The sequence below is a fragment of the Mobula birostris genome, chromosome 8 (genome assembly GCF_030028105.1).
Source record: "Mobula birostris isolate sMobBir1 chromosome 8, sMobBir1.hap1, whole genome shotgun sequence".
Classification (NCBI taxonomy): domain Eukaryota; kingdom Metazoa; phylum Chordata; class Chondrichthyes; order Myliobatiformes; family Myliobatidae; genus Mobula; species Mobula birostris.
Genome location: NC_092377.1, coordinates 67,073,791 through 67,091,298, shown reverse-complemented (window position 1 = coordinate 67,091,298; position 17,508 = coordinate 67,073,791). Strand labels below are relative to the sequence as shown.

Genomic DNA, 17,508 nt, shown 5'->3' with positions numbered 1-17,508 from the left:
GAATAGTTTGAGCGCCTTATCTAAGAAAAGATGTGCTGGCATTGAAGAGTGTTCTGAGAAGCTTGACGAGAATGATCCCAGAGATAAGTATTTGCTACCTCTAGGCCAATACTCACTGGGGTTTAGAAGAATGAGGGGGAATCTCATTGCAACCTATTGAATATTGGAAGGTCTGAATCAAGTGAACATGAAGAAAATGTTTCCTATCGTGGGGGGAGTCCAGGACCAGTCCTCAGCCAGCAGGGCAAAGTCCTCGGTAGTAGCCTCTGTTGCCAAAGCGACCCCTGATGTCACACAAGCGGGGGTTTTGCAGGATGCCATGAAAGATCTGAGGGCTGAAGTACTGCGGATGATATCAGTTGGTGCTGCCACCACGATGACAAGGACGATAGGAAGCCAAACCCACTGGTGGGACGTACCAAGACCAGGGCTGTTACTGAGCAGAGTCCCTTGACAAAGGAAGTGACTGGTATTTTCTGTTACAACTATGGAGAAGATGGACATTTCAAGTGGAAGTGTGAAGGACAGGAAAACCTTCGGAAAGTTGATCAGCAGTTAATCAAACAGAGAAGAAGAGGTAAAACTACGGAGGGACCCAGTGAGGAGTGGGTTGGCATTTTGGAGAGGATATGTTCCCGACAATGTCTCAAGGGAAATAGTAAAGTACAAAACACCATTCCTTAAGGTTTAGTGGGACCAAGCTCTGATGTATCCATATGGATTGAAGGTGCTTATTACTAGAGCCATAGTTAACACAGGTTTTCAAGTTACTTTGCTTTCTAGATCCTTTTACAACCAATATTTGACGCACTTACCATTGACACCACACAGTACCCTTGAGATTCGGATGCTTAGTAACTGATGAGTACCCATATGATGGTTACTTGTCGCTGAAACTGGAGTTTTCGGAAACAATGTTGAAGTAACTGAGACTATCGAAACACCAGTGTTGGTCTGCCTGGGCCCAGCTGAAAAGGGCGGAGCCTCCATGCTTGTGGGAACAAATACTGTTGCTCTGAGAAGGCTCATGGGAGCATACAAGGAGAGAAATGGAGAGACCTTTTTGAAAACCTTATTCATTCACCCTGTGTTCATGGCTGCTTTTGAGAAGGTGCAAGTTCCTCCTAAGCAGGATGATGAGCAGAAACAAGGAACTGTGTGGTACACCCAGACCTATACCTGTCATGTTAGATCCTGGAGAAGTAGCTACAGTGACAGGAACCCCCATGTTTGCTGGAATGCCCGACGAATGGAAAAAGAGATTAACTGAGAAGATGTTGGACATGAAGATGTGTTTTCTACTAACAAGGCTGAGGTTGGTTACTCCAGGAGTACTTGTCACACTATTAGAGCAACTGAGAACACACCTTTCTGAGAGAAGTCTCACTGGTTAGCACCAGTGGAGGTTGAAGATGTTTGTCAGTACCTGCTTAAACTGAAGGAAGCTAAGTTCAGTCACGGAGCAGGGGGACCTGAGCCACCAGATGACACGAGTGATAGGCAGGGGGAGGCACCCTCTAGTAGACAGGAAAGGTCACAAGGAATGGTTGAAGTTGGAAGAGCCAAAGATGGTATAAGGAAGTCTCAAAGGGTCAGGAAACCCCCAGATAGGCTGGCCTATGATGCACTGAGGGAACAGCGTTGCATCTATCCCACAGTGAGACATATCACTACCATTTACAAATGGATTGGAGGTCCTGATGTCACAAAATTCCTTTGAAAATTGTTATTACAGATGGGTTGATAAATTTCGAAGTCATGAGGACATGACTATTTTTGGTGGGGAAAGAGTGTAACACCCTGGTTAAGATTTTTACACTGCTGCGCTGCAGGTGTTTCATTTTAGTAGATTTGAAGAGCAGTCTGCTCTGCTTTCAGCATGTTTGGGTTTGAGCTAAAGATAAGGGGGTGTGATGTAGGAACGTAGTGTCATCTAATCAGGATGGTTAAATTGGGAAAAGATTCTAGAAAGTGTTGTGCGGAAAAGGTTTTGTAATGGACACTGTTGTGGGTCGAAGTCTTTAACGCAAGTTAAAGACAACTTCAAGATGAGCTCCAACTTGTGTATATTTTGACTGGATTAACTGTAATGGGCCCTTTTTATTTTTTTCCTTTTCTTTTTCCTACTAACTACTCAATAAAGCTGAAATTTGTAAACATACTTCCTTTACAATTACATGCAGTGTACAGTCTGTTATTTCTTGCCGACGGGCGATTGCACGGGAACAGTAATTACACAGTATTCACACAGATCAGGGTTTGGGTGGGCGAGACATCCAAACCCCTGGGTTTGGTGGAACCCAAGTCATATCCATCCAAGATGTACGGAGCTGAGAAAAGTAGTTTTCTCACCACTGAGTCCGGTGGCTGTTAGTGAGGGGTTATGAGCTGTACCTCTAGAGACGCCCAGTAAAAACGGGTTTCAAACACTTTTCCCAAGCAATTTTAAAGTGTCTTAAAGGCAGAAATACAAAAATCAGAGAGCAGTGAGTGCATACGATGTCCTGCCAGGGATGGTAGTAAAGGCAGATATATTAGGGACGTTTAAGAAACTCATCAATAGACACACAAAAGAAAGAAATCTGGAGGGCTACGTAGGAGGGATGGGTTAGATTAACCTTAGAGTAGGTTAAAACATCAGCACAGCATCATGGACCAAAGGGCCTGTTATGTGCTGTAACAGTCTATGTTCAGTTTATATAAGTTATAAATTTAGGTGAGAATGACTGGTATTTTTTGAGCAGGCAGAATTAAAATAGGTAGAAATCAGAAACAAGGAGCACAAACCAATTCCTTACCTCAAATATGGAAAGCCTCTTATGTAACTGTACTTCACAATGGTTTCAATCAAGAGAAATGGGTCTGTAAGTCAGGTCATGCAGTAATTGTTGGGGGAGAATGTAACTTTTGTACAAACTGGACAATCCACAGCTGTAGCCTGAAGAATGCCCAGAGAACGCACAGAGTTCTACTAACCACATAATAGATTATTTAAATTCCATGCCAGAATAAATTACATTGCAAATGGCCAAAATGGTAAATGACCATCACTGGGTTCCGGCAAACTTGCAACAGAAGAGCTGAAGGCAGCGTGGACAGGGCCAACAAACTTAACCTGTTCTTTAACAGATTTGACATTGTGGCCCCCACCCATCCCCCACGATTCATCTGTTGTCAGCCCCCAACCAACACATATTCCACTCTCTCCCCCTACCCCTCCTCACAGTCCCCCACCCTGCTCTCATGACTATACCCCTCCCCCACACGAAACCACCACAGTGGGCTTCACAGCTGAACAGGTGAGAAGACAGTTGAAACATCTCAACCCAAGCAAGGCTGCAGGCCCAGATGGTGTCAGTACCAGGGTGCTCAAAGCCTGTGCCCTTCAGCTATGTGGAGTACTTCGCCATGTACTCAACCTGAGCCTGAGGCTCTGGAGGGTTCCCGTATTGTGGAAGACGTCCTGCCTTGTCCCTGTGCCAAAGGCACCGCGCCCCAGCGGCCTCAATGACTACAGACCGGTAGCATTGACCTCCCACATCATGAAGACCCTGGAGAGACTTGTTCTGGAGCTGCTCCAGCCTATGGTCAGGCCACACTTAGATCCCCTCCAATTCACCTACCAGCCCCGACTAGGAGTTGAGGATGCCATCGTCTACCTGCTGAACCGTGTCTATGCACACCTGGACAAGCCAGCGAGCACTGTGAGGGTCATGTTTTTTGACTTCTCCAGTGCGTTCAACACCATCCACCCTGCTCTGCTGGGGGAGAAGCTGGCAGCAATGCAGGTTGATGCTTCCCTGGTATCATGGATTCTTGATTACCTGACTGGCAGGCCACAGCATGTGTGCTTGCAACACTGTGTGTCCGACAGAGTGATCAGCAGCACTGGGGCTCCACAGGGGACTGTCTTGTCTCCCTTTCCCTTCACCATTTACACCTCGGACCTCAACTACTGCACAGAGTCTTGTCATCTTAAGAAGTTTTCTGATGACTCTGCCATAGTTCGATGCATCAGCAAGGGAGATGAGGCTGAGTACAGGGCTACGGTAGGAAACTTTGTCACATGGTGTGAGCAGAATTATCTGCAGCTTAATGTGAAAAAGACTAAGGAGCTGGTGGTAGACCTGAGTAGGGCTAAGGCACCAGTGACCCCTGTTTCCATCTAGGGGTCGGTGTGAGCATGGTGGAGGATTACAAATACAATAGACAATAGGTGCAGGAGTAGGCCATTCGGCCCTTCGAGCCAGCACCACCATTCACTGTGATCATGGCTGATCATCCACAATCAGTATCCAGTTCCTGCCTTATCCCCATAACCTTTGATTCCGCTATCTTTAAGAGCTCTATCCATCTCTTTTTTGAAAGCATCCAGAGACTTGGCCTCCACAGCCTTCTGGGGCAGAGCATTCCATATGTCAACCACTCTCTGGGTGAAAAAGTTTTTCCTCAACTCCGTTCTAAATGGCCTACCCCTAATTCTTAAACTGTGGCCTCTGGTTCTGGACTCACCCATCAGCGGGAACATGCTTCCTGCCTGCAGCGTGTCCAATCCCTTAATAATCTTATATGTTTCAATAAGATCCCCTCTCAGCCTTCTAAATTCCCAGAGTATACAAGCCCAGTCACTCCAATCTTTCAACATATGACAGTCCCACCATCCTGGGAATTAACCTTGTGAACCTACACTGCACTCCCTCAATAGCAAGAATGTCCTTCCTCAAATTTGGAGACCAAAACTGCACACAGTACTCCAGGTGTGGTCTCACCATGGCCCTGTACAGCTGCAGAAGGACTTCTTTGCTCTTATACTCAATTCCCCTTGTTATGAAGGCCAGCATGCCATTAGCTTTCTTCACTGCCTGCTGCACTTGCATGCTTGCTTTCAGTGACTGACGTACAAGAGCACCTAGCTCTCATTGTGCTTCCCCTTTTCCAAACTTGACTCCATTTAGATAATAATCTGTCTTCCTGTTCTTACCACCAAAGTGGGTAACCTCACATTTATCCACATTAAACTGCATCCGCCCACTCACCCAGTCTGTCCAAGTCACCCTGCATTCTCATAACATCCTCCTTACATTTCACACTGCTACCCAGCTTTGTGTCATCGGCACAAATATCTGGGGATACGAATTGACAATAAACTGGACTGGTCAAAGAACACTGAGGCTGTCTACAGGAAGGGTCAGAGCTGTCTCTATTCCCTGAGGAGACTGAGGTCCTTTAACATCTGTCAGACGATGCTGAGGATGTTCTACGAGTCTGTGGTGGCCAGTGCTATCATGTTTGCTATTGTGTGCTGGGGCAGCAGGCTGAGGGTAGCAGACACCAGCAGAATCAATAAACTCATTCGTAAGGCCAGTGATGTTGTGGGGATGGAACTGGACTCTCTGACGGAGGTGTCTGAAAAGAGGATGCTGTCCATGTTGCATGCCATCTTGGACAATATCTCCCATCCACTACATAATGGACTAGTTGGGCACAGGAGTACATTCAGCCAGAGACTCATTCCACCGAGGTGCAACACAGAGCGTCATAGGAAGTCATTCCTGCCTATGGCCATCAAACTTTACAACTCCTCCCTCAGAGGGTCAGACACCCTGAGCCGATAGGCTGGTCCTGGACTTATTTCCTGGCATAATTTACATATTACTGTTTAATTATTTATGGTTTTATTACCATTTAATTATTTATGGTGCAACTGTAACAGAAACCAATTTCCCCCAGGATCAATAAAGTATGACTATGACTATAGTAAACACATATGTGTCTATTCTAACATCTTGTACCAATTTGGACATTAAAAGACACAAAATAAGATGAAGATAATGGGAAACCAAAGATTGAATGCAATCAATGATATGAGAGGCAAACATGAGGAAATCTGCAGATGCTGGAATTTCAAGCAACACATATAAAAGTTGCCGATGAACGCAGTAGGCCAGGCAGCAACCCTAGGAAGTGGTACAGTCGATGTTTCGGGCCGAGACCCTTCGTCAGGACTAACGAAGCCGAAACGTCGACTGTACCTCTTCCTAGAGATGTTGCCTGGCCTGCTGCGTTCACCAGCAACTTTTATGTGAGTGACATAAGAGGGATTGGAGAAATTAATAATTCTAAATTATTAATTTAACAAATTGTTAACTAATTTCTGGCCTGATGGCCTTTATATTGAACTTTTCAAGGTGGTGGCTACAGAAATATTGGAAATATAATTTCTGGGTTCTCACATCTGCAGTCACGGGGGAAAAGCATATATCATATAAATAGTTAACGGGGGGGAGAGAATGTTCAAGTCAATTATGAAACAAATGCTGGAAGTTACTATTATGGAAGTTGAAAATTATCAAATGAGTACGCTGACAAGATTTCAAAGGGAGATATTTACCAAATTTAATGAAAAATTTTTGACAACATAAGAAGGATTGTTACAAGAGCACAAGTCTGTCTATTCTACTTGAATTTTCCAAAGGCATTTACTGGGAAAATGACATATAGAAGATTTTACACAGGAAGTTGGTGACAAAGAAAGCAGCATGGATGGAGAGCTTGTTAAAAAGCACAAGACTAGAAATCACAAGGAAAAACAATAGCACACAGACAATGGGAAGGTGCAAATACGTAAAGGGTGGAAACAACTGATTTCCTGAAATTCAAGTAGTATCATGTCTATTTTTGTCTGGATAAAGGACATACATTCAAGTTACTGAAAATGTATTGCTAATAATATAGAAAGAAACAATATTATTAATTACTTGTGACAACAAAAATGCTACAGAGGATTTTAACAGGGAAAACATAACAGAGGTGATCCACTTCCACCATATTTATTGATCTTTGCAAAAGAGAAAGATGTCAATAGCAAGAGTACTAAGCTTTAGATTGAAGGCAAATAACCTATGCCATAAGTGTACAAAGCTCTAATGAGACAAGAGCTGCAATGCAGAGAAAGTTTGGACACCCCTCCATGTGCACTCCTGCTCTCTCCACACAATTTTTAAGCTGCTCCCTCCTTCTTTTAAAATTTCTGTTTTAGTCAGTTTCATTTTATTTTAATGGGAACCTTGCACCATTGCCCTGATGCTCCTGATTTTTCCCTCTGCCATTTTGCTCACAGGGGGTATAATAGCCTTATATTAACTCCACGGTTCTACTTTTTTTTTTTATGAGTGTTATGTCTCTTCACTCTCTTTTCGTACATTTGTTGATCTCCCCTACGTCACTGGCTCTTCTTGGAGCACAGAGTCCTCACCAATTACACAAAACAGCAAGTGAACTTCCAACTCTTGCACAAGCTGACATTTTATACACTTGACAAGTCTCATTCCTTTCCAGTCGACTTGCAATGCAGCCAGTGAATTTGCTTTCTATTCATTTATGTAAGTTATTGACAAATGTTTCTGTATTGACAACTTAACAAAAGAAAATCGATTTTTAAAAAAATTTTTCTTAATGTCCTTCATTCCATATTGAAAGTTAAACTTGTATTTCAACCTGAAAAAACTCAGTTCAATTACTGAATAGTGCGGCATGTGGCCAAGTGGTTAGGGCATTGGACTAACGATCTGAAGGTCGTGGGTTCGAGCCTCAGCTGAGGCAGCGTGTGTGTGTCCTTGAGCAAGGCACTTAACCAGTCCAGTCTACCCAGCTGAGAATGGTGGGGGTTAACCTCGCAATAGAATGGCATCCTATCCCGGGGGGGGGGGGGGGGGGGAGTCTCGTACTCGCAGTCGCTTCACGCCACGGAAACCAGCATAAGCACCGGCCTGATGGGCCACAGGGCTTGTGACAGACTTTAATCTTTAATTATTCAATAATATGCTTATCTCTATTGAAAAAATCCTAAGTACAACAGCTTCAATCAAAATATATGAAATATCAGAGGAGTGTTGATAAATACAGGAAATGTGAAGCTAAGTGCAAATATAGTAGAATTAATACAGAAGCTGTTGTAGAAATAAGAGTTAATGTATATGCAAATCTGTTAACAAATAAAACAAATAGAAGTTTAAAAAAAATCAGATCAGAATCATAAGGTCATTATACACTTCAAAACAATCTTAGAGAAATAGGAAAAGATGGAATCTTTGGTGAGTGTTATCTTTAGGCCTCAAGTTATTTATTGTAGTACAAAAAGCTAAGAAGTGCACATGAGTAATGAAATTCAGTGCAAAATAAAATCAGGAAACTGATAGACAAATGTAAAGGCTAACGATCATAATATGCATTTCAAAAAGGCACTGGAGCCTAAAGGATGAACTTTCTTTAATTTAAAATGTTAATTTATTAAAACTAAGATCTTATTGGGACTGTTTTTCTAAATATAAAGGAATTAATGTTCAGATCTATATTTTACAACAATTTCTTGACATTTTCAATGTACTCCCCATAACATGCAAAAGTCACCCTCTCTTGACATAGTCCTGTTGAATTCCTAATTTATTTTATTTTACTTATGTTATGGATATCAGTGAATCCTTTACATTTCTTGATATTGAAGGAATATTTATAATAAAGAGGGTCTAACTATCAAGGCATACAATGTAAAGTTGTAGCTATCAAGACACAAGAAATAATGCAGTGATATAAATCTTGGTTTTGTCTTTAAACCCCCTACATTTCCAGTCCCAATGAAGGGTCTTGGCCCAAAACATCAATCTCATATTCCCTCCCATAAATGCTGCCTGTCTGGCTGAGTTCCTCCAGCATTTGTGTGTGCTTATCAGCAGAGTAGACTTTCCACAGACAGCAAGATCTTAGACTCAAGTTGTGTCCTGGCTTTCAGAACAAAAGGAAGAAACCAATGAAAGTAAAGAAAACTATTCAGAAAAGAATTTTACCCGATTGGCTATGGTGATGATCTCTCCTTCGTTGACTGTCAGTTCATCATTTCCAGGTTCAGCTACGAAGTTGTACAAAACACGGGCCTGTTCAATGACAAATAAATAATATTAACTGAATGTTGTCAAATTGTTCTTATATAAAATAACAGCAAATCAAATTCACCCCAGTCACTTAACAAAGCCTATTGGGGCAGCAACCAAAAGAGGAATGAGACTTTTCTTCCTCCTTTGTCTGAGGCAGTGGTTCCCAACCAACAGGCCGCGCAGAAACGATATGATTTGGCGATATGAAACGACATGAGTCAGCTGCACCTTTCCTCATTCCCTGTCACACACTGTTGAACTTGAACACCACTCCCCAACCCACCCCCCGCCCCCCAGTCCACAAGAATATCGTCAATATTAAACCGGTCCGCGGTGCGCAAAAGGTTGGGGACCCCTGGTCTAAGGTACAAAGTCAAACTTAGTAGTGGTTTGAACAAAACTGTCAGTTTACTCTGTAGACTATTTGCACATTTTCTGAAATTTCAAAAAATCATTTCATCTACCAAGAAAATTTTGCAAAGAAAATGATGTGCTGTCTTTAAAGTCGTGTGAAAATAATAATTCAAAAAAATGAAGTCATGACAAAGATAAAATGTTTCAGCCCATAGTTTCTATTTTAATGATCAAATTGAACTAACTGTAAACCACGTACATGTAAAATAACTCCTTTCATAAGTAGGATAAAAACATTTGACGAGTACAATTATTTTAATGCATAACTGCTATTTTAATACACAACTCAAAATTCAGTGAACAGTATCAATCCAAAACAGAGGCACAAGAGATTTTGCAGATGCTGGAAATTTGAACAATATATACACAGCAAGTCAAGCAGAATCTATGGAGAGAAAGAAACGATCAATACTTCGGGCTGAAACTCTTCATTAGAACTGGAAAGGAAGCAGGAAGGGGGAGGAGTACAATCTGGCTAGTGATAAATGGGTCCATACTAATCTCCCAAAAAGGTGTAGCCATGGGAACTTGCATGTTACCCAGCTATGTTTGACTTTTCACCAACCATGTGGAACAATCAATGGTCCAAACCTACACTTGTAATGGTCCTCTCTTTTTCTGCTACATTGATGAATGTATTGGTGCTGCTTCTTGCACCCATGCTAAGCTCATTAATTTCATTAACATTCCCTCCAACTTCCACTGCCCTCAAATTTACTTGGACATCTTTAATACCTCCCTTCCCTTTCTCGATGAGGGCACCACAGTAGCGTAGTGGTTAATGCGATGCCATCACAGCTCAGAATATTTTGAAGTCCGGAGTTCAATTCCAGAGCTGTCTGTAAGGAGTTTGTACGTTCTCCCTGTGACTACACAGGTTTACTCCAGGTGCTCCAGTTTCTTCCCATAGTCCAAAGACATACCGATTAGTAGGTTAATTGGTCATTGTAAATTGTCCTGTGATTAGGCTAGTGTTAAATAAGTCGGTTGTAGGGCAGTGCAGCCTATTCTGCTTAGGATCTCTAAATAAATTAAAAAATACGCTTAAAATAATCTGTATCTCTGGACCCAGATTATCTACTGACACCTTTTACAAACCCACTGACTCCCAGTTATCTTCCTTTTCTGTCACTTACTAATAAAAAAAAGTCTCAGTTGTTCTACCTCATTTGTTCTCAGGATGAAGCTTTCCATTCCCAAACCACTAACATTTTCCTTCCACCACTCTCGATGCTGCCTGCCATATCTCCTTCATTTTACACATTATCTGCTCTCACATCCCATCCAACTCCCACATAACAGAGATAGGGTTCCCTTTGTCCTACCTAACATGCCACAAGCCTCCTTATCCAGCACATCATTCTCCGCTACTTTTGCCATTTCCAAAAAGATGGCACCACCAGGCATATCTTCCTTCTGTGCACCCTCCAACAACTTTCCATAGCAACCATTCTCTCCACGAATGCTTGAACCTTGTCCACTTGTCTGTCCAAGAACTTATCCCTACAATTATGCTAAATGCTACACTTGCCCCTACACCTCTTCCTTCACCACCATTTAGGTGAGGAGACACTTCACCTGCAAGTCTGTCAATGTCACTTATTGAATCTGGTGCAGCCTCCTATACATCGGTGAGAATCGACACAGAGTGGGAGATCACTTTGTTGACCACCTTCACTCTGTCTACAACAGCCAGGATTGCCGGGTGGCCACCCATTTCAATTCCATTTCCACACTGGCATGCCAGTCCACAGCTGCCTCCTGCCATGATGAGACCAAACTCAGGTTGGAATAACAACGCTTAATATTCTGTATGGGCAGCCCCTTATCTGATGGCATCTACATTGACCTCTAACTTTCAGTACCCACTTTTATGATCTCCCCCTTTGTTTTCCCTTATTCTAGTAGGCCTCCTACCCTTCCTCTTTCTCACCCTCATATCCCACCTATCACCTCCCTCTGGTTCTCCACTTCCTTCTCTTTATTCCATGGTTTACTCACTCGCCTATTAGATTCGTTCATCTTCAACCCTTTCCCTCTTCTGGCTATTATTTTGCAGCTTCTCACATCATTCCCACCCTCCCCAATGTACCTACCTTCCCCCTCAACTGGTCTCACCTATTACCTACCAGGCTGTACTCCTACCCCGTCCCAACATTCTTACTCTGGTTCCTGCCATGTTCTTTTCCAGCCTTGGATGAGGACCACAGCTCAAAATCTTGACTGTTTATTTCCTCCATTTATATTGCCCGACTTATTTAATTCCTCTAGCATCTTGTTCTGTGTTTTGCAATCTAAAACAGAGCAGTTTTATCTATAAGGAGTCCAAAAAAAATTTCAAAGTATGTGACCGCAAGGTTTGACAAAACTGAGAAGCAACAAGAGCAGAAAGTTAATAAAAGTAGCACAGAAGAACCCAAACAATTAAGAGAAATAGATACAGTGGATTCTGGTCAATTGGGCCATCGATTAATCGAGGAAGCTGCTTATTTAGAACAACTCTTAAACAACAAAAACCAAGTGAGAAAATAGTCGGGATTCCCGTCATTGATTTGGGACACTATGCTGCTTTATTGGGACAGGAGACTTGCCAAAAAGTTTCTAACTAGTATCAGTCATGTACACTCGTGCGGCCGTTAGACCATGCTTAGAGCAAACAGTTTTTAAGTAGCATCAGTTGCATATTATTGTCACTGATTGTTCATGAGAAGTAAGTAGTAAGACAGTTCAGAACTGTTTTGCTCACTGCTGTTCCAAACATTCAGGCTTGGAGATGCCAGAAATGGCAAGGAATGAAAATGAAATGATTTTGCTACTTCAACAAATAATGCTCTAAGAAGAATTTGAGGGTATCAATAATCATCTTTAATATTAACAATGAAAATGAAGGTTGGGAGAATGCAATTGTCAAAAGCATTGTCTGAAGGCACTCCATTATCTACACGAGGTGTCTGCGCTGATTTTGTTTATTTACAGTCAAATAGGACACAGCAGCATAGACTGGATTAATTCCACCACCAATAACTATTAGAAACCAATACAATTTTATCTATATACTACTAAAACTCTCATGCTATGTCTGTCTGTCTGTTTGTGACCTCCAATTAGTGCAAACGGTGCATTACAGCGGCACTTTTTTGGGCTAAATCAAATTAAAATGCGCTAACTTACAGAATGCAGGCAAAGTTCAGGGTTATATATTCATATAAAATTGCTCATTTGCACAAATCAACAAGTTCCCTTTTAACCCGACAGCCGATCGGCCATCATGGAAGTCGGGACGCGACAGCCCAATGCATGCGCACGGCCAGCCTCAGCAGCGACACCTACCAGAGCAAAAGGGCAGGGCAGCTCTATTCGAGGGGTCACATTCTGCTAATCACCATCAGCATGTGCAGGATTGGGACAGATCTAACTGCCACCCATCAATAAGAGATAATTAAATCTTATTGTAATGATGTACTTCGAGATACCCATAAAACCCTTTGCTGCAGTAAAGGATAGTGGTGACTATATCACATCCGTTTAGGACAGCGCCAACCACATCATCAAGAATAACCAGCATCCTTTGGTGTTACTGCTTCGTATCTTCTATCCAACATTAGGGTAAAAAAAAAAATGGCCAGCCTAATTATGCCGTGTGGACAGGGAATGGGGACATTATGGTCAAGAGATGACGCCAAATGTCATTGAGAAGCAGCAAGGAGAGGGAGAGAACAAGAATCGGATGAGGCCAGGGCTGCACGACTCCAGGATCAGAGTGTCAGGACAAAAAAAATGAGAGAAGAGACAGAGGAGGAGAGGCATGCACGTCTCCAGGATCAGAGACAAACAACAAACAGCAGAAGAGATGAAGAGACAGGGGATCAAAGGTCTGCACGTCTCCAGAACGACAACAAGCAGCACAAGGGTGGCAGGTAAACCAGAAATGATGCCATCAGAAGTGTCCTTCGTTAAACATGGAGGAGCTATATTCGCTTTGCTACATGTCGTTCTTCTTTAATAAATTGAGGTTTTCTACTTCAGTTTCCAAAGCAGAGCGATACCAATAGCATTCAGGAAAATTTAATGTTCATTCTAGTCACATCAGACTGTACTACACTTCTCTCAAAGGTGCCCCAACGGGTCACCCCGTTGTCTAGTAGTATTGTAAAAATATTGAGTGTTCTAATTTGTTCTGCATTTCATTTAAATGCATAACTTGTTACTCAGCAAAATGGCAGTTATTTTTTTAAATTTACCCTTTTAACTACTTGCATGAAATTTTCACTAATTGAGTCAGCCACTTAATTGGGCCAAAATGTACTGGTCCTCATGTGAGCCAATTTAACAGGAATCCATGGTGAATCCATTATCTTAGGATACATCACACATGATCTGCTCATGATCTACACAACATGGGAAATCTGCCAGGCTGAGCAAAAATATTTCTGACAAATAAGCATGCTTTCAATTGGGTGAAAATTCTGTTTCAAATTAAATATACTTTGCAGATTTTTTAATCTCACTATAAGATTCCAAATGATTCAACCTGGATACCTTCTTTATCAATACTTCCACCTCCCACAACACTTTATATCGCTCTTCCAACTAGCCTCCCACGCTCCATAAAAATACACTTTTTGAATGAGAATCATTCAAATTCTTGCAGTTATCAAGTTGTTCCTGTCCAATTATCTGCAGCACCTCTAATTTTTACTTATCTACATAGAATATTACTTTCTTGGGAATGCTGGGGCCAAGTTAATCCTCAATTTATTTAATCTTCATCTCCTTCGTCAGTGACTCCAAGGCACGTGGGCCATTTTCACATAACAACCGAGGTAATGAACCAGTGTACTGGGCTTGCAGTATTCTACTTTACCAATATCTGACAGGGTCTCCCGATCACAATAAAAACATCCAAGACAATTATTCACACCTTTTTTTTGGACTATACACTATCTCGGCACAATGGTAGGCAACAGGTCCAGGCGACAACTCAGCAAGTCCAGCTCCATCACTATCGAGCAATTCACTGATAGGATAGTCCTGCGGTACTCATCGTTCTTAGTATCCAGCAGCAACTTGTGATCATAAAAGAGATGTGCAAGATGAACAACTACACCTTTGATTGGATCCAGACTGGCAGCTGCATCCGAGTGCATCATCATCTTACCACTCCTTTCTCCTTAGTCTTCAGTTATTTTTGTCTTAAGCTTTCTCAATGGTTCAAAATCTCCAATTTTTCTTTTAATTCTCAGGGGTACTTTTAACAAGTGCACAAGTACAAATTGTTGTCCAAGATCGAAAACATATTTGATCAGAGTTGTGATTACAGAAACCAGTTCCTTATTTTGTCATAAACTGACAAAGGCCTCCTGCAATCTGGAGGTTATTATCCTGTACTTCCTACTGTTACTTTATCTTTTTAATTTGTCCCTTGGGGTGGAGATTTCAAGATTCAAGATTGTTTAATGGTACTTCCAGTACACAAGTAAAGAGGAGAATGTAATTGTTACTCTGGACCTGATACAGCACAAAAATAAGATAAAGAACACAATAGAAAACACAATTTACAGACAGAGATAGAGAGAGAAAATGTCCATAAAGTGATGCTAGCAGTGGTGACTGGGGGTGTGGATGGGTGGATTAGTGGGTGGAGGTATTGATCGGCCTTACTGCTTTAGGAAAGTAGCTGTTTTTGAGTCTGGTGGTCCTAACATGGATGTTATGTAGCCTCCTCCCTGATGGAAGTGGGACAAACAGTCCATGAGCAGGGTGGGTGGGATTCTTCATGATGTTACTGGCCCTTTTCCGGCACCTTTCTGTACATCTCTTTGATGGTGGATGGGCTGGAGCCAGTGACACACTGGAGCGCAGTTTCTATACCATGCAGTAATGCAGCTTGTCAGGATACTCTCAGCTGTGCATCTGCAGAATGACACAAGTACAGATGTGCACAGTCAGCTCTCTTCTGCCTTCTCAGAAAGTAGAGGCATTGGTAAGCTTTCCCGATTATGCAGAATATGCTCTGGAACCATGAGCAGTTGTGTGTGATATAAGGATGGGTGTGAGTAGTGCAAGTTCTCCTGAAGTCAACAACCATTTCCTTTGTCTTGTTGACACTGAGGAAGAGGTTATTTGCCTGGCACTAGGTCTCAAGCTCTTCCACCTCTTCTCTTGAGGCCATTACATCATTGTTGATGAGCCCTACCACTATCCTGGCATCAGTGAACTTAGAATGACTTGCTCCCTCTTTAAAAGAGAAAGGATGTCTTGCTTTCACTATAATCCGAGTTGAAGGTGCTTGGCAACTCCAGTGCAGGACCTACAGTCTCTGTCCCAGATGCAACTCAATTAGGATTAAAAGATGAATTAATTCAGTTCTTGCACACTTATTTTGCGCTTGGTCTCCTCAAGTTCCTTTTGGAGACATAATGCTCCAATTACATGATCAGTAGCTTCCAATCTAACAATCTCATCAATTTCTGCAAGCTAAATGCTTATAGAGTACTTGTTATAAAACAAAGGTTATGTAGCCCCCGGTAAGCCTCAGGCTCGCTCAGCTCGCTTTTGTCTACGAGGAACAGCCTTCAGCCCCGCCAAACTGGGTAATCATGTTTGTGTAGATGCTGAGTGAGGTACCCCACCACGCGAAATAACAGACAGTACACCATATGCGATTAAGTAATTACACTTTATAAGTATGTACTGGAACTATGTAACTAATAGAGATACAATACAAAAGGAAAGTAAAAGGCACCAAACTTATCAAAGGTCAACCACTTCGTGCACAACCGTTGGAGCTCAATTAATGGAGTCTCCCTTTCCTCCAGAACTCCGCCGACCCTCAAATGGGACCACCCTCAATGGTCAACCAAACGCTCCACGAGTCTGTCCTTGTCTCCTCTCCTCACCGAAGACCCTGGGCCTCGGACTCCTGCTCGGGGTCCATTCCATCACCCAGATTACAGCATCATGTCTCCTCTCTCTGTCCCCATCGCGCCTTCTGCCCAAAGCCCGCAAAAACAGTAGTTTACAGACACACAAGAATAACATCTATCCCAATTGGTTAGTAATTGAATACAATTCTCATTATCAGTAATTATAACCCAAACAAGCTGCTACCGTTAACTCAGCAGTTAACATTACAGAGAAGCCATTTTATTATAACATAACAAAGAAGCCATTTTATTAGTCTTAGCCGTAACATAAAAGAAGAAACCCCTTAGTTAGAAATGTATTCCACAAACATTCCTCCTTTCCTCACTGACCACTTACTCCTATTTTCATGTTAAACAGACAGCACAACTACCACCCATTTTCTTTCTACCTCCTGAATCCATATAAACCACCAAGCACCTACTTAAACTCATCTCATTTTATTCTCATCAACTTTCTCCAGATTCCTCAACACCTTGACTCGCTGGGAACAATTTACAAGAGGTTATTTTACTTACGAACCCATTTACCTCTGGAAAGGAGGAAGAAAGTGGTCTAAATTGAAAGTAAAATGGATTTACCCTTATTTCTATTCAGCCTTAGGTACAACTCAACAGCATTATCATCCTGACTATTTCTCCATTATAGCCCCAAGTTCCCCAGGTTCCAATCTTGCTGGTGCAAACATCTCCAGCTCGTCAATATTAACATCTGGCATACCATGAGCTCCATTCACAGTTTATTCTCATTACCAAACCAAATGCAGGTCATTAAATCAGAGTCATACAGCATGGAAACAGGCCTTTTAGCTTCCTGAGTCCACACCAACCATCAACTACTTAAAATAATTCCCAACACTCTTGGACAATTTCTAGAGGTTAAATAATCTACCAACCCAAACAACTTTGGAAAATGAGAGAAAAACAAGTTGAGCTAAGAGAAATCCAAGCAGTCACTGGGAGAACATACAGTCTCCAAATAGAAAGCATTGGAGGATTGAATCTGGGTTACTGGAGCTAACACAGCAGCTTGACTAACTGAAGCACGGAATCCAGATTCACTGCAAATTATATTTGTCAGCACAAGAACAATCTCAAGTCCCCTCTGCCAGTCTCACTATATATCACAAAAATGACCTAGATTGTTTTGTACTCTCCAATTTTTAAACTTAGTAAGCTTCAAATTATAAACTATTTTCATCTTTAAAAACTTGTAAACTTGTATCTTTAAAGACAATAAC

At 42.0% G+C, this 17,508-nt stretch overlaps 1 protein-coding gene across 1 annotated transcript in view; it reads right to left on the bottom strand.

Moving 5' to 3' along the window:
• The window catches only part of snx9b (sorting nexin 9b), a 117,596-nt gene that overhangs the window by 80,288 nt on the left and 19,800 nt on the right, over positions 1-17,508 (bottom strand). Inside the window, exon 2 of the mRNA XM_072265365.1 lies at positions 8,844-8,930. Within this exon, the coding sequence (XP_072121466.1) occupies positions 8,844-8,930 (87 nt within the window). The remainder of the gene's footprint in view (positions 1-8,843; positions 8,931-17,508) is intronic.